Source organism: Ambystoma mexicanum, chromosome 7q (assembly GCF_040938575.1).
Source record: "Ambystoma mexicanum isolate Mex_15411 chromosome 7q, UKY_AmexF1_1, whole genome shotgun sequence".
NCBI classification, from domain to species: Eukaryota; Metazoa; Chordata; class Amphibia; order Caudata; family Ambystomatidae; genus Ambystoma; species Ambystoma mexicanum.
The window spans coordinates 725631560-725653425 of record NC_090941.1 but is presented as its reverse complement, the minus strand read 5'-3'; the positions used below and the strand labels follow the sequence as shown (position 1 = coordinate 725653425).

The 21866-nt window shown below is 50.2% G+C and overlaps 1 protein-coding gene across 1 annotated transcript in view; it reads left to right on the top strand.

Annotated features, from left to right (window-relative positions):
- RNF17 (ring finger protein 17) overlaps positions 1-21866 on the top strand; it is a 3777565-nt gene that overhangs the window by 2389719 nt on the left and 1365980 nt on the right. The window contains exon 24 of the mRNA XM_069639339.1: positions 19237-19446. Within this exon, the coding sequence (XP_069495440.1) occupies positions 19237-19446 (210 nt within the window). The remainder of the gene's footprint in view (positions 1-19236; positions 19447-21866) is intronic.

Below are 21866 nucleotides of genomic sequence, written 5' to 3'. Positions count from 1 at the left end.
GTGAGCAGCGTTCTGTGCTTGCCGCCATGTTGGTAGTATTATGGAGTGTAAGGCTCGACGTGTCAGGGACCAGGAGGCCCAGAACGGGTGAGTTTGATGGTTCATGACACTCCTGTGAATGTCCGTTATATTCCTGCACGTACCCTGTTTGATAGGTATGGACCAGTTTCCCTGTGACGCGTTTAAGCCTGTTTGCTAACACGGCAGTAAGGATCTTGCTATCTTGGTTGAGCATGGGCAAGGGTCGGTAAGATCCGCAGTCCGAGCTTGGTTTGCCTGGTTTCAAAAGTGGGATTATTACCGCCTCCCTGAGGGACTCCGGCAGCCTCCCTTGTTCATACGCCTCGTTTAACATGGCGAGCAGCGAGGGAAGCACCTCCTGCTTGTATGTCTTGTAAAATTCACTCTGGAGCCCATCTGACCCCAGGTCCTTACACGTAGGTAGGTGCTGTACCACCCTTCTCTAGTTCTTCAAGAGTGATTGGGGCATCTAGGTCCTCCCGCTCCTGGTCACTAAGCTTGGGCAGTCCTATGTCCTCCAGGGTTTCCTCAGTCTCTTGCCGCGTCTCCTCCCCCGTGTCCTCATATAAGCGCCTGTAGAATCTAAGAAATCCCTCATTGACTCCTTCTTGGGTATCCCATGTCTGGCCATCTTCGTCCTTTATCTCACTGATCACTGAGCGCGGCGTTTTGTTCTTATATAGCCACGCCAGCAGCCTGCCAGGTTTATCTCCCCCTGCATGTTGCCTCTCGATGTACTTTTTATAGTTGAACTTGCAGAGCCTGTCCCAGAGCCCGCTGCTAACCTGCTGGAGTAGGGCCACCCTCGCCCTATCTTCCTGTGAGGTACCCCCGACTGTATTATTTCTTCGAGCTCCCTCTCTGTCTCCTGTTGCTCCCGCTCTTTGCCCTCTTGGAGCCCTCTAGACTTGGATATGGCCACGCCCCGTACTACCACTTTGAACACCTCCCATAGGGTACCTTCCGACTGCACACTGCCAGTGTTGATGTCAAAGAATTCGGTAATGGCCTCCCTCAGGTCTTCTCGGAATCCAGAGTCCTGCAAAGCCTCAGCTCTGAGTTTCCACGTTGGGATTCTCGCCCTGGGGGGCCGATGCATCCACTCCACCACCAAGGAGGAGTGGTCTGAAAGCACTCTGGCCTTATACTCCGAACCCGTCATCTCCCCGGCTATTCCCGAGGACACGAACATGTAGTCCAGTCTAGTATATAAGTTGTGGGGGGCCGAATAGTGCGAGTACTGCCTGTCCCCTGGGTGCAGCTGCCTCCATATGTCATCCAGATCAAAATCCCACAGGAGGGCCGTTAGTGCCTTCGCTGCAGGGGTGGGTCTCTCAAGTTTCTTATCAGACCGGTCCATTCTGGGGTCTATTGTAAAGTTTGTCGGCTCCCCAGATGGTAGCGCTGCCCATTAGGGGGCTAATTTTATCATATAGGGCCCTGTAATAGGCTGCTGTATCTTGATTGGGAGCGTATGTGTTCACAATGCTGACCTCCCTATTCTCCAACATCCCTCGCACCACTAACATTCTCCCATCTGGGTCTGGCGTGGACTGAAGCAGCTGGAATGGTACATGAGGTGCTACCCATGAGACCACCCCCCTTGCATATGCTGAGTATGTAGCTCCTGTGGTGGTTCCCCTCCACTTCCTCTTGACTAGCTCTAATTTGTCCCTAGTAAGGTGGGTCTCCTGTAGTAATGCTTTATCGACTTTCAGCCTTCTCAGGTACATCATTACTTTATTCCTTTTCAGGTAGCTGCTGAGACCTCTTACATTCCAAGTTACAATCCGGAAACTATTCATAACCGTGCGAAGTATGAACGGCCTCCCCCCTCCCCGGGTCACTGTCCCAGTCCCGGCCAGCATGAAATTGGGCTTATTCCCCTCCCTCCCCCCACTTGGGCTCTTCAACTAGCCCGCTCCCCTTCCCCCACAGCACACTTCCCCTTCCCTCCCGCCCCTCAACCACACCCAAACTAATGCCCAGCTCCATCCCTGGATCTCGGGCTCCCCCGCGTTGGGTCCCACCTCGAAATGCCGAGGTCGGGAACCCGGCAGGGTGTCACCAATATTTGGTGACCTAATTAATGGCCTAACTGTTGGGGGTTAAGAGTGCTTCCTACTTGTCTCCTGTTAGTTACTATGGTACACTGTGCATCCTCCATATTACAATAAAATTAGACGCCCCTGAAAGTCAACACATCTCTACACTGTATTCTAATCAAGTCCCAGAGTCACAATATGTACAGCACCTCGGTCCCGTAAACGGGCCTCACTTGTCTGCATCGTCGTCCTTCCGGCCGTCCGCTCCCTCCAAGCAATTTTGGCCATCCAACCATTCCATCGCATCCTCCAGACTCTCAAAAAACAAAGTTTTGGCTTTGTGGATCCCTTTCAGCTTAGCTGGGTACATCAACATGTATCGCATCCCCGCCGCTCGCAATCTCCTCTTCACTGTCCCATAGTTCAGCCTCCGCCTCTGCACTTGAAGTGTATATTCAGGATATGCCGAGATGGTTGCGGAAGCACTTTGTATGGTGCCCCCCTTTCTGAAATATTCCAGTATCTTCTCCCTGTCCCGATAGTTCAAAATCTTGGCTATGATCGGCCTCAGAGGGAGGTACCGGGGGGTGGGGGGGTTTCCTTGTGAGTGCTCTGTGTGCTCGCTCCACAGCGAAGCCTTGCGTGAAGATCCCAGCTCCTATCTCCTGCAACAACATGTTTTCGATGTAGTCCGTCGGTTAGGGCCTTCTTCCCCCCTTGGGGAGGCCCACTATCAGCACATTGTTCCTTCGAGCGCGCCCTTCAGCCTCCTCTGCTCTGTTCTCCAGGTTGATCACCTGCTGCTTCAGGATGTGGACCTCCGAAGCGTGAGAGGTCCAGGCAGTCGTGTTTATGCTCACTTCTTTCTCCAGCTCATCTGAGCGTTCCGCCATTTTCCGCACGTCCAATCTAAGCAAGTTGACCTCCTTGCACTGCGCCGATTTTGAGCTCCAGCGCTGCCTTAATTTCGGCAGTGGCTGCCTCCAGCTTGCTTTCCCACGTTGCCTTATGGTCTGCAATTGCTTCCAGGATCTGCCGGTCGACGCGTGTAGGGGTGAAATCTGCAGGTGGAATCTTGTCTTTAGGTCTCGCCCCCTCTGCCTGTTGCGGGGTCTTGGTGAAGTCCTCCATTGTAGGCTGCTTCACCTTGGATTTGAGAAGTTTGGATGCCGTCTGGCATTCCCCCGGTTTTAAGCGAGGCCTATTGTCCCCTGGCCGCGATGCCGTAGATCAGAAAGACTTGCAATCTCATCGGCCAGCTGACGGGCTAGCCGTATATTGGGGGCCCGCTGTTGGCCCCTGCTGCCCTCCAGACGCAGGTGGATGCTACCGTTTTATGTACAACCGCCTTCAGGGCCCCTCAGGAGTGTCCAGTATCTACCGCGTCAGGTCCACAGAGCGCTTGTGCGCTGCCAGATCTGTGGAGCGCACGTGCACTCTGGACGCTTGTATCAGCAACTGCGGTGTCCACTCCTCTAGGTTCCGCAGCAGCTTGGGCTCTTAATGCTGTCATCTGGGCCGCTGTCCTGGCCGACCAGGGACTCTTCCTCTCAAGGTGCACAGCGGGCCCCCCTCCTCAGTCCTTCCATTCCTGTGTTCGGCGAGCTCGCACGGCCGCCATCTTTGATTCCGAGCGCCGTCCTCCGCCTACAGCTCAATTTCCTCGGTAGCCACTCTAATACTTGATGAATTTTGAGCGGAGTGCCATCATTCGATGCAGCTATCATTCCCACCGACTCTGGTCTGTCTCTGGTAGCAAATGTTCAGGATTAAGGTGCCCATGCACTCAAGGATCATTTCGGATCGGCAGGAGACGGTCAGAAGCGCATCTTACTCCATGGCTGCCTAGCCACGCCCCTTCCCCCCCCCCCCCCCCCCAGCAGCGGAAAAATCTTTGGGCGCAGCTGTGCGTCAACCTCCACCTTTTCATCCTAGGGGACAGCAGTGGAGGAGTTCCTTTAGTTACTACTCCTCTTTTGGTAGAGTGAGGGGAGCGGCCAGTAAAAGGGGCCATTGAAAAATTACCTGTGGTGGATGGGAACGTGCTGCCAAAGCCGCTCATGCAGGTGCCTCTTTGCCTTAAGGCGCTGCAGCAGCCGCTCCAAAACAGCCATGAGGCCAGGTCCCATTGTTCGCCGGTTGGGGGCTGAATGTCTTAGCATCTCTAAGAGTGGCGAGCCATTACTTCAGATGCGTGGGTTCTGGAAACAATAGCCCACGGCTACTGCCTACCCTTCCTAAATCGGCCTCACGGCTATCCACCGGTGAAACTCTTTGAAGATTCCGGATCTGCTCCTTGTTTAGGAAATCTTGACACTGCTGGAGAAAGACGCTATAGAACTAGTGCCTGTGGCGGAGAGGAACAAGGGCTGGTATTCCCCATATTTTTTTATTCCCAAGAAAGACGGAGGACTGAGACCCATCTTGGACTTGCGTTGCTTGAACAAGTTCCTCCGGAAGGACAAGTTCAAGATGGTCACTCTTTCTCAGGTCTTTCAGGCCCTTCGACTTGAGGATTTGTTGGTGTCATTGGACCTACAGGATGCTTATTTTCTTGTGCCAATCCATCCCAAGCACAGAAAATATGTGAGATTCGCCATTGGCAGCTCGCACTTTCAGTTTCGGGTCCTGGCATTCGTTTTGACCTCTGCCCCAAGGGTCTTCACCACGCTCACGGTGGTGGTGGCAGCTTATCTCAGGAGAGGGGGGTGTTCACGTCTACCCCTACCTGGACGACTGGCTGATCAGAGCACGTTCTCCCGAACAAGCCTTGGATCATCTGTCTCACCTGCCGCTCCCTTCACAAGCTGGGCTTCTCCCTCAATTTCAAGAAGTTGCATATGACACCTTCCCAACAGCTCCAGTACATCGGGGCTGTGTTGGAAACATCCTTCGGGGAAGTGCTCGCCACTCAGGATGAGAGCTCATCACATTGTCCAGATGGTTGACAAATTTCAACATGCCCAGAGTCTCCCGGCTTTCGAATTCTTAAGATTGCTCGGCCTCATGGCGTCCTGCATTTTTCTGGTGCCAGAGGGTAGGCTGAGGATTAGATTACTTCAATGGGCTCTCTGGACGCAGTGGTCCCAATTCTCAGGCAAGATGTCGGATCTCCCTCAGATTCCGCTCAAGGTCTCACAGGATCTTCTGTGGTGGGCCAGCAAAGGGAATCGGATGAAGGGAGAGCCATTTTGGCAACTGTGGCCGGAGGTGATGGTAGTGACGGATGCTTCCCTCACAGGATGGGGGGCTCACGCCAACGAGCTGAACACCAGCGGTCGTTGGTCTCTGTCGAGTCCAGACTTCACATAAATCTTTTGGAGCTGAGAGCCATCAGGCTAGCCCTGAAGGCTCATCTGCTGTGTGTGCGCAAGAAGAGTGCCCTGATCATGATGGACAACACAGTGGCCATGCATTACCTCAACAAAAAGTGGGGTGTAGGGTCGCTCCCACTGTGCAGGGAGGCAATGCAGCTCTGGGTCTGGGCAATACAGCAGGGAATCTCACTCTCGGCAGTTCATCTGGCCGGAGAGGAGAATGCGGTGGCGCGCTCTGCCTGCTCAGAGCATCCGGGTCTCCCACGAGTGGGAGTTGGCTCAGGACGTTCTTCAGGAGATCTTTGCCCTTTGGGGAACCCCTCAAGTGGATCTGTTTGCGACCGGTGCCAACCGGAATTGCGAGACATATTGCTCAAGGGAATTTCCTCCGAGAGGAGCTTTAGGGGACGCGTTCGCCGTGGATTGGTAATTCCCACTTCTGCACGCGTTTCCTGCGGTCCCCGTCATTCCTCAAGTTTTAAGGAGGTTGCGGAGGTTCGGGTCCCACATGATCCTAATTGCTCCGGATTGAGCCACGAGATCGTGGTACCCGGACCTTCTAGAAATGTCCATCTGTCCTCCATGCCGTCTTCCCCACAGAGAAGATCTTCCCTCATGGGGGGGGAGGGGGTCAGGTCGGGTTCTCCATCCAGAGGTCAAGACTCTCAACCTTCATGCTGGGTTTCAGAAAGGTTGAGCTATAAGCTTTGGGACCTCCCGAATGACGTGATGGAGGTTTTGCTTTCGGGCAGGCATCCAGCAACCAAATCCCTCACCGTTGCTGTTGGCATAGGTTTTGCGACTGGTGCAGAGGACAGTCGATCCTTTTCAGTGTTCCATTCCGATGGTTCTTTCTTTCTTGCTTTCTTTGGCCCACAAGGGTCTTCAAGTGGGTACCATTAAAGGTTACCTGGCAGCGCTGTCTATTTTCAAGCGCTATTCTGAATATGTTCTTCTTTTAAGATTCCTTTGATTACTCAGTTTCTAAAAGGGCTCACAAATGTGTTCCCGCCGTCCCATTTTCATTCAGGTGCTGGTTTGGGATCTGAATATAGTCTTGAAATTCTTGATGGGTGCTCCGTTTGAACCTTTGCACTCTTGTCCTTTGAGACTGTTGACCTTCAAGACAGTTTTCTTGATTGCAGTTACATCTGCTTGCAGAGTGAGTGAGTTGCAGGCACTTTCGTCTAAGCCACCCTTTAATGTGTTCCACAGGGATAGGGTTGTACTAAGGGTACGTCTTTCCTTTCTACCTAAGGTACTGTCTGAGTTTTATTTGAGCCAGAAAGTGGTACTTCCTGCTTTCTATCCTCCTCCTCATCCTCATCCTGGTAAGGAAGAGGAGAGACTCCATAGGTTGGACCCTAGGAGAGCTTTGAGCTTTTATATTTGTATGATGTCCAGGGTCAGAGAGGACGACCAACTGTTTGTGGGATACACTAGACACCGAATGGGCCAGGCTGTTAGCAAACAGACCTTGTCCAGGTGGATTATTCTCACCATTGCTGAATGTTACAGATTGGCTGGCAAGGACCATCATGAAGGTTTGCGAGCTCCCTCCACCAGGGGCGTGGCTACATCCACAGCCCTACAACGGGGAGTTCCTGTTAAAGATATTTGATGCTGAAACGTGGTCTTCCATCCACACCTTTGTCAAGCATTACTCCCTGGATACTTTCCATGGCCAAGATATGGCTTTTGGTAAAGCAGTGCTCTATTCTGCCATCTGATTGGGTATATCCAAATGCTTCTCCTTCCTCCGTTCTCAGATACTGCTTTGGGAGTCTGTCAAAGATGTGGAATACGTTGGAGGACACAATCCATTCGAAGAACAAGTTACTTACCAACTGGTAACGTTCTTGCGACTGGATGTTACTCCAACGTATTCCACATCGCCCTCCCAGCCTGCCCCTCTGAAGAATTTCCCATGCAATTGCAACTTAAGTTCCCACAAGGCTATGTGCAGTCATGGAGGCTTGGTGTGCAGTTATGGCACACGTTGTGGGGGGGGGAAAAACATGAACTGAGGCTACGGGCGCCTTGCATCCTACTTATAACATCTGATGATGTCACCCTCGATGGAGGCCTTTGAGGGACATCGACCCAACGCCATCGACCCAGGACGCCCTCTGCCGAAAAATTTCCGAAGCAGCACAGCTGTGGACATTACATGTCAAAGATGTGGAATATGTTGGAGGAACATCCCGTCGAAAGAACATTACCAGTTGGTAACTTGTTCTTCTGTTGAGCCTGGCCACGTCCCGTGGTTGTGTAAGGTTGTACTGCTTGTATTAGTTATTTATGAGCATGTGAATCCATGTAGACCCCATGCTGGAGAAGGTTTTAGTTACTTACCTGTAACCATTGTTCTCCAGCATGAGTCTGGCCGGATTCACAGGCAAACCCTCCCTCCGGCCCCTTATAGGTCATACAGCCACTTGACGTGCTTACCAAATCTGAAGATGGCAGACAAAGGGTGGGTTTAGGAAGAGTGCTGTCATTGAATGGGGGCAGTATGACCCAGAGGACAGTGATTGGTTTAGAGGAGAAATAGTTTTAAAGTGAAAGTGAAACTGTTTTTTCTTTTTACCGAGGATTTCCATCTTACGACGGGCAATTTTCATGAGAATGTGAATCCATGCCAGACCCATACAGGAAAACAATAGTTACAGTTAAGTAACTTAAACCCTCTTCGTCATAGTCTGGTATTCCTAACACAGGCACTGTGCAAATCGCCCTTTTTAATTCTCTGAATCCTTCACTTATCTCACCTGTCCATGTTATCTTACTTGTCCCTATCTGTGCTTCCTTGATTCCTTTTAAAAGTGGTCTAATATATGTACTTTAATAAAAAACCCAGGCCCTACAATAATTACATAGGCCTAAAAATGGTTGCATTTCTTGCTCCCCTCCTCGTGCCCTGCCTTGGAGGGCATCTCCTGCCTTCTGACATGCCCAGCCTCTGGGGGTCCTACTGCTGCTTCTCCTGCTTCCACTGGGTACCCTCTGGGCCCCCCTTCTGCCTGTACCCCTCTCTTCAACCAGAATGCACCCATTTGGAGGTTGTCTTCCTTCTCAGCTGGCCCACAGTAATTCTGTCCATCCCAGTCCTAAGGCACACCCAAGGCTCCTATCGCAGAGGGTGCTCCACACTGCCCTCTGCGCCTTCTGCCAGGCTTCCCCACAAGCTCTGTGCACAGTGCAGGGGGCTCTCTTCCCCCGTCTCACCGCACATCTGCCACCAAAAGCAACTATCGCGGCCAGCCCGCTGTGACCCCCGGAGGACTGTGTAGAGGGCCCCTGCTTCAGTTTGCGCAGTCCGGGCTCACCTTGCAAACCGAGCCGTCCACTATCCTTCTCGCCGGGTGTGCCTCCATTGCCGGCCTTCTTTCAGCTGCTCTCCCTCAGCTCGTTTGCGGCTTGAGCCCGCCGCTCCTCCTCGCCTGCTATCACAGGCTCGGCACTGCCAGCCTCCTGCTGCCTCCAGCAGTCCTGCAGCCCACACGCCGACCTCTGCTTTAGCGGGACAACGCTCTCTTCCACACTCCTGCGGCCTGTGTCTACATTTCCTCCAAAATGGCAGGCGTGACCCATCGCTGCTGCAAGTACTGCAGTCTCTCCCTCCAGGTACGCATCCCCACCTCTTTCAATGCCGGATCAGCTCTGCCGGGGGTTGTCACCAACTTCAGACACCCTCAGGTGTGCTGAGGGGGATCTTGCAGGATAGTATTAATGGATGCTCAACAGATTTAAGCTGGGGCTACGGCAGTGCTTGCCCGCTTAAATCTGTGCCACTCGTTGTTCAGCCACCTACCATCTTATTCTTGACCTCTCATGTGGATGCGGGTCCCAGATTGGCAATATTCTGAATGGCTTGGTTTACTCTCTTGCCAAGCAACTGTCATCTCATGGACTCTTTCACCCTCTTATTCTTCGTTATTTTAGACTTCTGTCTATCATATGGATGTGGGTCCCAGACTCAGTGCAATGTTGTATCTGCTTGGTTTACTCCCTGATAAGTATACATCTCTTCGTGGTTTGCTTCTTTCACAATCTGGGTCCCAGACCATCTTATTCGTCTTCTCATATGGGTGCGGGGCCCAGACTCGCAATTCCTTATCTATTCTATAGAATTTCTGTAACGCGCCAACTTGCCCGCAGGCCTCAGAGCGCTTATGGTATCTGTTTGGTTCACTTTCCTGCCAAACGTAACATTGCTCTTTCTTTTCTTGGTTATTCTCAGGCTCCCAGAGTCTCTTATACTTTGACTTCCATATGGGTGCGAGTCGCAGAATCGCAATATATTCTAAGGGTCCCAGATCCTCTTATTCCAGCTTCTGCTTTCACCCCCGTGTTCCCAGACCTCAATTACCTCTCGGGTAACCTGCATACCTGTTTGTCTCTTCTGTGCAGACACTGATGTAACCGAGCAGCTGCAATTCTTCTGGAGACTCAAGTAGCGTTCCAGTAAGCGGCAGGGTCTGCAGTGGCTTTGCAGATGTTTGACTCTTTCCGACTGCACTTCCTCTCTCTCGAGCGCCTTGCCTGGGCATGGGTTGCCCATAGGTTCGACTCGCCAGCTGCCGAATAGTCCTCCATCCTGGACGATGATCAGGTTCATCTTCTGTTCCGGTCACAGTTTCCCCTTTGGCTCTGGTCTGCTCGCCCGGTGCACGGCTCCCGCAGTTCTTCCTTGGAGAATAGCTCTCCTGTTGCGTCCCAGCTGAGCTGTCTTTAAACTCCTGCACTGGACTGTCAATGGCCTTGGGCCAATCACATCCCGTGAGAAGCTAGACCACTCACTCTGGTTCTCTAGAGTGATCTGTTTTAGTCATGTCAAGCATATTAGGTGGATTGATTTGACAACAGATGATATTGGCCCAACACAAAGAGGAAAGATGGAGGATTCGGGTTTGGCGAAGGGGTTTGGCGTATTGAAGCAGAGGCATACTGCGTTCTCCGAGAGTGGTCATCCCTAATACCACCAGGGTATTCCTGTCCCATGCAATCCTCCCCCTCTGTACCACTCCCAGGGGGACTGTTGTATTGATTGTGGACGCACTGCTTCGCCCCATGGTAGAGGTCTCCCTGTAGACTCTAAAAAGCAGAAGACGTTGCACTTGAAAAGTGTACTACAATCTGGCTGGGAAGGATGTGCCTGAAGGCCTCAGGCTTCATTCCATAAGAGGTTTCTGAACTTCACAGTGGTGTCCCAGTTATGGAAATTTGTCAGGTGGGTACATGCTACGTGTGCTTCTTTTTCATATACTTAACATGCATGGTTGCCTAGACTCTGGTCTGGTCAGATGCTTGTTTTGGGTATGTGGTTCTCTTGATTTATTTTCCATCTAAGTGGTCTTTGTTCACTATCCTCCTTCCTTCAGGGTTCTGTAACTACTGAGGGAGTATCCAAAGATAAGGACGCTGCCATGAACCACGCAAGGCCTTGTTACAGGCTCGTCCAGTTAGGCAGAACCCTGGGCAGTGCCCTTAGGGACCACTACACAAGATTAAGACTACAGGTGGTAGTACAATTTCACCTTTGGTTCAAGCCCGTACCACACAATTAGAATGGTAGGAGTAGCGGAGCAGCCAAACTTATCTCAAGAGCATATGAGCAGTAATAGAGATTACACAAAGGACTACAATTACTGTGACTCAAGCAAACACTGACTCAAGGTTTCTGGTTAAAAAAAATCATTACATTTATTTTTAAACCATCTGTTCATAAAAACACTTCACTTCTATTAAATTAAAACCACACTTCAAATATACTACACACAACCAATTCCCTTTGTGCAGATAAATTCAAGCTAAGTACATTGGATTTGACGGACCGGTGTTGTGAAACAAAGACTTTACTGTGGGTTACTACGCAATCACTTTTTGGCAATCACTTTTTGACAGTAATGACAGTTCGGTCTTACTAAGAAATGTTACCGAAGTCAAACACACTTAGCACATGAATCAACACAAGAAAATAGGGGATAAAAATCATAGGCAATACTTTTGTCAAGGCAGATAGAATCAGAAGCTACTTTCTAAAACGTAGATAAGTCAATAGGCTGCGCCAGTGTCAAATGGGACAGGGGTCCTGTTGTCGATGATCACAAGGTTAGTACAGTTCACGATTCCCGATTGCCTGGAGTACTTAGATATTGTCAAAAGTGAAGCAAAAGTTATAAGAGGGAAGGAAGATAAGGACAAGCCTTTGGTGAGGAGAAAGGGTTCACCCCAATTCCTCAAAGTCGGACACAGTACCTTATTTGTTTGAAGAAAAGCTGGTGCTACTGCAGTTGTTACTGGTAGTTCCTGCAGACTCAAGGTTCCTGGAGCTTCACTCTTGGGGACAAGGAGGAGGACGTCTGTAGCGATCTGCACTACCCGGGGATGAGGCCAGCAGCAGCAAACCAACAGTGAATAAGAGCTGCACTCCTTTAAAACAGGAGAGGCTCTTCAGATGGCTATCCGGACCACTACAGCCGTGTGCAGCGATTTCGACCAAGAAGAGGATCCTCTGGCTGTAGAAGGTGAGCTGGTTGATCGCACCAGGCTCAAGGGAAGAAGACTCCGGACTGGATCTTCTCTTGTCGTTGAAGGGTAGATAGCTCAGGACTGCAGCAGGGCTTCACCGGGACTCGGGAGTTGCAGCAGCCGGCTTCTTCTCCACTTCTCTTTGGTTCTTTACAGTTCCAGTGGCGACTCTAACTACCAACCCAAGAGTCCTACCTTTTATGCCAAAATCCCCCATTCACACAGCCTGGCTGTCAATCACTCTGCAGGGGGGTTGTCCGGCCTGGACCAGCACCTCAGCCAATCGACACAAAGTGCGACTTGGGTCTCCAAGGAGACCCACTGCAGGGGGTGACTAAGCCCCCCCTCACATTCAGCCCACCTAGACACCCAGACATCAAAGGAGGACTTCTGGGCAGAAGCCCGCCAAAGGTCGGCGAACAAAGAAGGCAAACCTGGTTTGCCGCGCAAAGTAAAACACAAGAAGGGTTTTAACAAAAAGAAATGGCGATAAAACCCGACCAGAGCCAAATTAGAAAGTATTTGTTCAAGCGGATTTAAGTTTGAGGCTAATACAATAGCCTAAAACAGTACCACGTGTATATAATATAATCGCAGTAGAAAAGATAGGTACCATTGCCACCAGCCAAGTCTTAAGTGTTAAGGGAGCGAAAACAAAGCTCCAAGAGGCGCAGACAAAAAGGAGTAGGAATTAACCCTTTCCAATACTCCATGTAAGATGGGGTGTACTGGGTCTGCAGTTTAAATGACTACATAAAGTAAATGGCAACTTTACCTGTTTCTGGGGGACAGTAGTCTGCTCCAGAAAAATGAAGGTGCTGTGTAACACACACAAAAAGCTGGGCTCATGGAGTGGTGTGGCTCCAGAGCCCAAGATCACACAAACAGTAGAAATACACATGGCAAAACACATGTAAGAGTGGGAAAAAGGTTCACACTCTTACCAGGTGGAAAAAATAAACCCCAGAAATCCAGCAAAGCTGCTGAGGGACTCACTAGGTAAGGGAAATTAGCCATAAATGAGAATTCTCCATAACACTCAGCAGCCTCCTCTGCGGCGCTGCTAGGCAAGGAGGAGAAGATCTTGGAGGCGTATGGCAAAAAAATCTACTCCAACGCATCCTTGCACCTTCGTCAGGCCAACGCAGATGCCATGCTGGCTGCCGCCAACCAAAGATTATGGCGGGAAATTGCGGATTTCAGCCCGGAACTCCCCACCCAGTGCCAAACACGCTTTATGGTGGGGCTAGCTGAAGCCAAGTTGGTGGCGCATGACCTCATGGAATCCACAGTGGCTCGTATCGATACCTCAAGCCGTGCCATCTGTATTGCCACGGACATGAGAAGAACAGCCTTGCTCCGGGCAATGGAATTCAACCCGGATGTCCAGGAGTACATTCTATATCTACCGTTCGAGAGGGGGGGGGGCCTCTTCCACTCCTCTATTATCGAGGAACTGGACAAAAAGAAAAACGGCTCACAAACAGCAAAGTCTTTATCCATTCTTAGAAAGATCACGCCCAAATCATACACCCAATCTCAGCAGTGCTTGGAAAAGGGTCATACATATAGAGGGTTCCGCGGCATCCAGGAACGCAGATCCAGGCAGCCGGACCGCTCGTCGTATCAGAGCCGGCGCAAACAACAAAAAGGGGGTGGGAGAGTAAGGGCTTTATCCAGTCCCCCTCCTCAGCGTCAGCCTCCGAGGGAAAGAAGGCATGACACACCCCTCCGGGTCCACGTGTCTCCGGTGGGGGGCAGGCTTGCTCTCCATGCACATTTCTGGCGCCAGAATTTCACGGACCGCTGGATCCTCTGCGTAGTATCCACGGGGTAACGCCTTCCTATCCCAGCCTCTCCTCCTGCCTCCTCTCCACTCCCACAGGTTGGGACAGCAACTCTTTTGGCGGAGATCGGGTCGCTCATAGAGAGCCAGGCAGTGGAGGAAGTCCCAGCCTCCCAGCAAGGCTTTGGCTTTTTCTCCAGGATTTTCGTCATTCAGAAGAAGAACCAGGCGGGCCTGAGAGTTGTGCTGGACCTTTCCACCCTCAACCTCTCCCTACCCCTGCAAAAATTCAAGATCGTTGTGCCAGCTTTTATAGCGGAGACATTGGACAAGGGAGACTGGATGTGCTCCCTGTACCTGAAGGACGCGCACCTACACGTCCCGATTTGGCAACCCCATCTTTCTTTCCTATGTTTCAGGATCATGGGCTACCATTTTCAATACAAAGTCCTTCATTTGGCCTAACTCGACCCCAGGGTCTTTACCAGACTCATGAATCATGAATACCGTGGCAGCCCTCCTCAGAGCACAGGACCTCTACATCTACCCATACATCGACTGGCTCGTCGGGGCTACATCTCCGGAAGCGGTTTGCCCCTCTTCCCACGCCCTTATGAACACACTGCGCGATCTGGGCTTCTCGCTCAATCTCAAGAAGTCACAGCTGCAGCCTACGCAGACTCTGACATTCCTGGGACACATGCTCTGAGAAGGTCTTCCCGTCGGAGGACAAAATCTCGGCCATCAAGAGGGCCACCGCCAACTTCCTCAGCAGAGAAGTGACCTCTGCATGGTGGTACCAACATCTCCTGGATCTACTGGCAGCGGTCCTATTAGCCGTGCCGCACGCAAGACTAAGGAAGAGGAGGATTCAGCTCCACTTCGTGGCCTCATGGAATCAGGAGCGGGGCTCGCAATCCGATATCATCAACGTTCCTCCATCTCTCCACCCGACCTAACATGGTGGTCCATGGACTGCAACCTACGGACGGGCAAGCCCTTTTGGCCGTCCTCTCCGCAGGCCACCATCACCACAGACTCCTCGCTCAAGGGCTGGGGAGCCACCCTGGACGATCTCTCGGTCCACGGTGTTAGGCAGAATCCTGTGCAGTGCCCTTAGGGACCACTACACGCAATTAAGACTACAAGTGGTAGTACAAGTTCACCTTTGGAACAAGCCTGTACTACTATGTTAAAGTCATAGCAGTAGCGGAGCAGCCAGGCTTATCTCAAGAGTATATGAGCAGTAGCAGAGATTACATAAAGGGACCACAATTACTGTGATTCAAGCAAACACTGAATCAAGGTTTCAGGTAAAAAAAATATAAGTACATTTATTTTTAAACCATCTGTAAAACACAACACTTCTATTAATTCAAAACCACACGTGAAACACACTACAAACAACCAATTCACTTGGTACAGTATAAATCAAGGTAAGTACCCTATGTTTTAACGGACCGGTGTTGTGAACAAAAGACGTTACCGGGAATACATATGCGATCACTTTTTGACAGTAATGACAGTTCGGTCTTACGAAAGATATGCGTATCCGCAGCAAGAAATGTTACCCGGGCAAAAACACACTTAGCACCTGAGTTAACCAGAGCGAGTTGGGGGCAAAAATCATACGCAATACTTTTGTCAAGGCAGACAGAATCAGAGAACCCTCGCTGACAGAAATACAAAAGTCAATAGGCCGGAGCCAGTGTCAAGTGGAACCGGGTTCCTGTTGTCGAGGATCACACAGACAGTTCAAGATTCAACGTTGCCATGAGTACTTGGATATTGTCAACAGAGGAAGCAAAAGTTGTAAGAAGGAGGGAAGACAAGGGCAAGCCTTGGATGAGGAGAAAAGGGATTCACCCCAGTTCCTTCGAAGCAGAACACAGTACCTTATTCAAGGAAGAAGCTGGTGCCACAGCAGTTGTTCCTGGTAGCTTCCTGCAGACCCACAGTTCCTGGTGCTTCGGTCATGGCGACGAGAATGACGACGTCTGGAGGGGTCTGCACTTCCCAGGGATGAAGCCAGCAGCAGCGACGGTGAATAAAAGATGCGCTCCTTAAAAACACAGGAGAGGCTCTTCAGATGGCTATCCGGACCACTACAGCAGTGTGCAGCGATTTCTATCACAAAACTGTGAGAGATGAGCTGGTTGACCCCGCCAAGCTCAAGGGAAGAAGACTCCGGCCTGGATCTTCTCTAGTCGTTGAAGGGTAGATAGCTCAGGACTGCAGCAGGGCTTCACCGGGATGGGGTAGTTGCAGCAGCCGTCTTCTTCTCTGCTTCTCTTCGGTTCCTTGTAGTTCCAATGGCGATTCTGACTTCTAGCCCAAGAGTCCTGACTTTTATGCGAAAATCCCCCATTCACACAGCCTGGCTGTCAATCACGCAGCAGGGGGGTTGTCCAGCCCAGACAACCACCTCAGCCAATCATGGCAAAGTGCGATTTGGGTTTCCTAGGATACCCTGTGCAGGGGGTGACTACACCCCTCCCTCACATTCAGCCCACCTAGACACCCAGGCGCCTAGAGGAGGGCTTCTTGGCAGAAGCCCGCCAAAACACGGTGAACAAAGAAGGCAAACCTGGTTTGCCGCGCAAAGTAAAACACAAGAAGGACTTTAACAAAAAGAAATGCAAATAAACCCGACCAGAGCCAAAAGAAAGAGTATTTGGTCAAGCGGGTTTATGTTCGAGGCTAATATAATAGCCTAAAACAGTACCACATTTATATAGTATAATCGCGGTAGAAAAGTTAGGGTAGATGCCACTGCCACCAGCCAAGTCCAAATGTTAAAAGAGAAAAACGATGCTCTACGAGGTACAGATAAAAGGGCTAAGGATTAACCCTTTCCAATACTCCATGTAAGATGGTGTGTACTGGACCTGTGGTTATTTGACTATGTAAAGGTAATGGCAACTTTAATTTTTTCTGGGGGACTGTAGTCAGCCCCAGAAATGGAGTTGGTGGGAAGTCTAAAGGACAACCCTGTGTCACTGCACTGAAGGTGCTGTGTAACACATAAAAGAGGGGGCTACTGAAGTGGTGTACTCCAGGGTCCACAATCACAAAAACAGATTAAATACACAGGGCAAAACACAGGTAAGAGTGGGGGAAAAGCTCACACTCTTGCCAAGTGGAAAAAATAAACTCCAGAAATCCAGCAAAGCTGCTAAGGGACTCATTAGGTAAGGGAATTTAGCCATTGAATGAGAATTCTCCCTGCCACACGGCACCTGGACTCGACAGGAGCAGGAATACCACACCAATTGGTTGGAGCTAAATGCCATCTGGCTAGCGCTCGGAGCATTCCTTCCACTTCTCAGGGGCAAGGTTGTCCTCATCCAGACAGACAACTCGACCAGCATGTACTATGTCAACAAACAGGGAGGCACCAGATCCCCTCCTCTGTGCAGACTGGCGATGAGCATGTGGGAGTGGGCCCTGCAAAACAACATTTACCTCTCGGCAGTCCACCTCCTGGGGGAATCCAACCCAGAAGCGGACAGGCTCAGCAGGCTGGAGGCAGACAATTATGAGTGGCCGCTAAACAACCTCGTTATCACGGAGATCTTCAACAGGTGGGGTCACCCCCACGTGGAACTCTTTGCCACCTGGCACAACAAGAAGTGTCCCCAGGTCGCATCCTGTCAAGGTCAGGGCCCCAGCTCTATGGGCGACGCATTTCTCCTCCGGTGTACTGGCATGAAAGCCTACGCCTTTCCGCCCACTCCTCTGATTCACAGGATAATTTGCAAAATCAAGGAGTCTCTCCGACTCATCATTCTGATAGCTCCATGGTGGCCGGCCAGGCCATGGTTTTCGCAGCTACTCAGCCTCTCGGAGGTGCCCCCGATTCACCTTCCGATGGCCCCAGCACATCATCTGGCGCAGCAGGGGGGCAGAGTCATCCACCCTGCGTCAGGGAATCTAGCCCTCACAGCGTGGTACCTGAGGGTAACGCTTCGGCACCTTAGCCTCTCACAGGCCAATCTGGAGATCATACAAGGCCCCAGGAGCAAAGCCACCAGGGCCCAGTACAAATGCAAGTGACCAGATTCTGCCACTGGGCAGACTCCAAGGGAATTGACCGATTGACATGCACTTTGGACGACGTGCTCTCCTTTTCGGCGCACCTCGCTCATTCAGGCGTACAGGTGGACACCTGCCGCACATACCTTGCAGCCATTGAGGCTTACAAGAACTCGGAGGAAGGCATTTTCTCCTTACCCCAACCCTATCGTCAAGAAACATCTGACGGGTCTCCCTAGGCTCTACCCGGCCGTCAAGAGACTGCACCCTGTGTGGGACCTTAACATAGTCTTGGGCGCACTGGCGCACAAACCATTCGAGCCAATGGCGTCCGTGGACATCAGGCTGGTCACCACCAAAACGACCTTACTAGTCGGCCTTACCTCGGCTCGTAGAGTCAGCGAGATCCAGGTGCTGGTCGCCTCTGAGCCATATACCACCTTTCACACGGACAAGGTAGTCATGCGGAAGCACCCGGCATTTCTGCCCAAGGTTCCGTCTGCTTTCCATCTGAACAAGGAAATAGTCATTTCTACGTTTTTTCCCGATTCTAAGGACAAAGCACAAAGAGTGCTGCACTGCCTGGATGTCAGGCGTGCTCTGAAATTCTACTTGGACAGGACCAAGGGCTTCCACAATTTGGACGCCCGGTTTGTCACTTTTGGAGTCTCAAGACCAGGCTATCAGGCCACTAAGGCTTACATATCCCGCTGGATGGTCTCTGCCATCAAAGAAGCGTATGAGGGCCAGCACAAGCCGCTTTCGGCCAACATGCATGCCCACGCAGTCGGGGCCAAGGCAACGGCCATCGCATTCCAGCGCCATGTCCCTTGGCAAGTCATAAGCAGGGCGGCCACTTGGGCCTCTCCCTTGTCTTTCTGCAAGCATTACTGTTTGGATGCGGCTCTCAGAAACCTATTTGCTTAAGGAGGGTCTCCTCTCCACCCTGGGGCTACAATCAGTTGTAATCGCCCATAAAGTATGGAGGAAACGGGATGGGACGCAAGAGTAATTATAAGTTACTCACTGTAGTGACTAACGTACTCTTAGTCCATAGTCCCCTTTCCTCCATATGTCCCACCAACCTCCCCCCTAATAATACTGGTGTCATTAGGCAATGTTAAATCTATTGACGACGCGTCAATGGGGACTGAGGTGTGGCGGCGGAGGGCGGAGTCAGGGCAGCGCATGCTCCCTGGGCCTCACCCACGCGCGCCTCTAAATTTAAAGGGGAAGAAGTTTTTTCTGGTGAAAAAGGTTCTGTCTCCCATCCCTTGGAAGGGATGCCCGTACAGTATGGAGGAAAGTGGAATATAGTCACAACGGTGAGTAACTTATACTTTTTGAACTAGTGTATATTGTTTCCAGATTGTTGCAAATGGTATTACAAAGTTGGGCCAATCAGACGTGAAATGTTTTAATGTTAATATTCTAAAAAAAGGTAATTAAGGTTATTCTTCCCTCACAGTTTTATTGAAACTGTGTTTTGTTCTTTAAGTGAGTTGCCATCAGAGAACGTTCATGAAATATGGGATCCAGCACCAGAACCTATGCTCTTTGAGTCAACATTTCAAAATGTTCTGCTTGAGGATGATTTGAACTTAGTGTTGCCTAAAAGCAGAGAAGAGTTCCCAGTACGAGTAAAACATGTGGAATCGCCCAGCAAATTGTTTGTGCAGTGGTTGTCATCTGAAGACCGACTGAAACGGTAATTATTCTAGCATGAAGTTAAATTATAGCAGTGTTTTTCAAATTTTGAACAATCATTATCTATTGCTGAAAAATTGACATTTTGCAAATTCATAGATGGCTATATAACTTTTTATTAACATTTTCAGCGTGTATAATTATTTAGCATTCCCCCGTTCCTCACTACATCCTCCCTATTTCAACAGTCTTGTCCAGTGAAGGAGGCTCATGTTGGTCCAACCAGTTATTGAAGTATTTGGTGCTTAGGAGCATGTGTGGGATTTTTATATTGTAAAATCATATACAAAGTAATGGAGAGCTATACAAAAAGAAGCATTATGAGAGCCAACTGGTTTTGGCTCTCATAAGCGTTTGGCATATTTGCCACTGTCTTTTTGTCAGAATTGCGAGACAAGTGGGCAGGGTGCTGTTAAGCATCTCTCGCTCTACAGATGCGAATTAATAGCAGCAAAAGTGCAATATGTTGTATGGCTACATGGATAATGCAACATATTTGCTTCTTGATCTGCATATTGACCCACCGTTTATATGAACTGATATCCATACACAAATGACACATATCCTGCCCAGACATGAGCTTCCTCTTCCCATCTGTGATTGAAAAGAGCTCTGCCATTGCCCCCAGAAGGCCAATCATTTAGGAGGTTTCATATTTACAGTATTTTAACTTGTTTACTCATTTGTTTTGCTGCTAACCGGGGAGTTACTTTCTCACTTTGGGAACAGAGCATGCTTTTAGGTACATTTGCCTCCAATTAATTACTAGCTTTCATCTGCAAATCCCTCAAATACATACCATAATATTTGTCAACTATAAGCTTTAGACTTGTTTTGCATGTTCACATAAAAAATGCAGATGCGCAAGTTAATGTTTGAGTGCATGATTGCATGAGGAAATTAGAGTAGGGAAATTGGCAGTGTGATGTCTGCAATCCAACCGTTGTTTAATCACCTGTGACTGTAATGAGAAATGGTTATAGTAGCCTATGGAAGGCACAACAGTACCGCCAGAACGTGTCCTCAGGACCTTCGTCCATGCACCACTCTTTAGAAATCTTTCCATGTAGCTGTGTGAAATTGTCATTGAGAGTTACCAGTGCAATTCATTCTGAGTAGGAAAGAACAGAGCAATCATGTGGGAGAGGGTGGTAACAGTGAAAGCATAGATTTGGAGATGGGTGTTCCGGTGCAATCATGTATTTGGAGGCAGAAGGAACAGAGTAAGCATACCTACTCCTACGTCCCGTCCCCTTTTCTCCATACTGTATGAGTGTCCTTTTCGCTCCCTTTTTAACAAATTATTGGAGTGCCATCTATGGTTACACGCTCACCTCTGTTTTGCTAAATAAGTGATGTCTTAACCTAGACTTGTCAAATAATTAATTAGGGAGGTGTATATATTTCTAGTGACTGTGTTTGAACTTGCTTGACATATTAGTGCCAGTGTATTTTTACAAGTGTGTTTTTAAATAAATAATTATATACTTTTATACCAAAGCTTTGGTCAGTGTTTGCTTGTACTACTGTATTTTTAGCCCTATTCTGTATACTCTATATACTGCCTAACTCTTCTTGAGAGATGTCTGACTGCTCAGCCACAGCTACCAGGTACATCTGGGTGGTGCAGACTGCTACCAATTGGGTTTACTGCTAACACCTGTAGTCTTAAACTTTTGCAGTGGTCCCTAAGGGAACTGCACTGGTTTCTTCCTAACAAGTATGGACAGCAATCTGCGGATAGGCAGGCCCTTCCGGCAACCAGCGCCTCAGGTCACCATTACCACAGACTCATCCCTAGAGGGATGGGGAGCTAACCTGGACAGCCACAGTATCCATGGAGTATGATCCCGTCAGAAGCAGCTGGCACACATTAACTGGCTCGAGATGATGGCTATCTGGCTTGCTCTCAAAGCCTTCCTACCCATGATCACCAGCAAGGCGATTCTCATTCAAACAGACAGCTCCACCTGCATGTATTACATCAACAAGCAGGTTGACACCCAGTCCCCGCCCCTCTGCGGACTGGCGATCGACATTTGGGAGTGGCCTCTGGTGAACAACATGCACCTGTCCGAAAAGTCCACCTCCCGGGGGAGCCCAACCTAGAGACGGACAGGCTCAGCAGGCTAGGCACAGACAACTACGAATGACAGTTGAAAGAGCAGGTCCTTCAGGGGATCTTCAACAGGTGGGGTCATCCGCAGGTGGACCTCTTCGCCACCAACAGGTGGTGCCCCCAGTTTGCCTCTTGGCTGGGGCAAGGCAGGGGTACGCTGGGCGACGCAATGCTGCTCCCTTGGAACAACATGTACGCGTCACGCACAGCTCCCCCCTTCTCTGGTCCACAGGGTGCTCTGCAGAATCAGGGAGTCGCAGAACCTTTGGATCATCCTGATAGCTCCATGGTGGCCTAGCAAC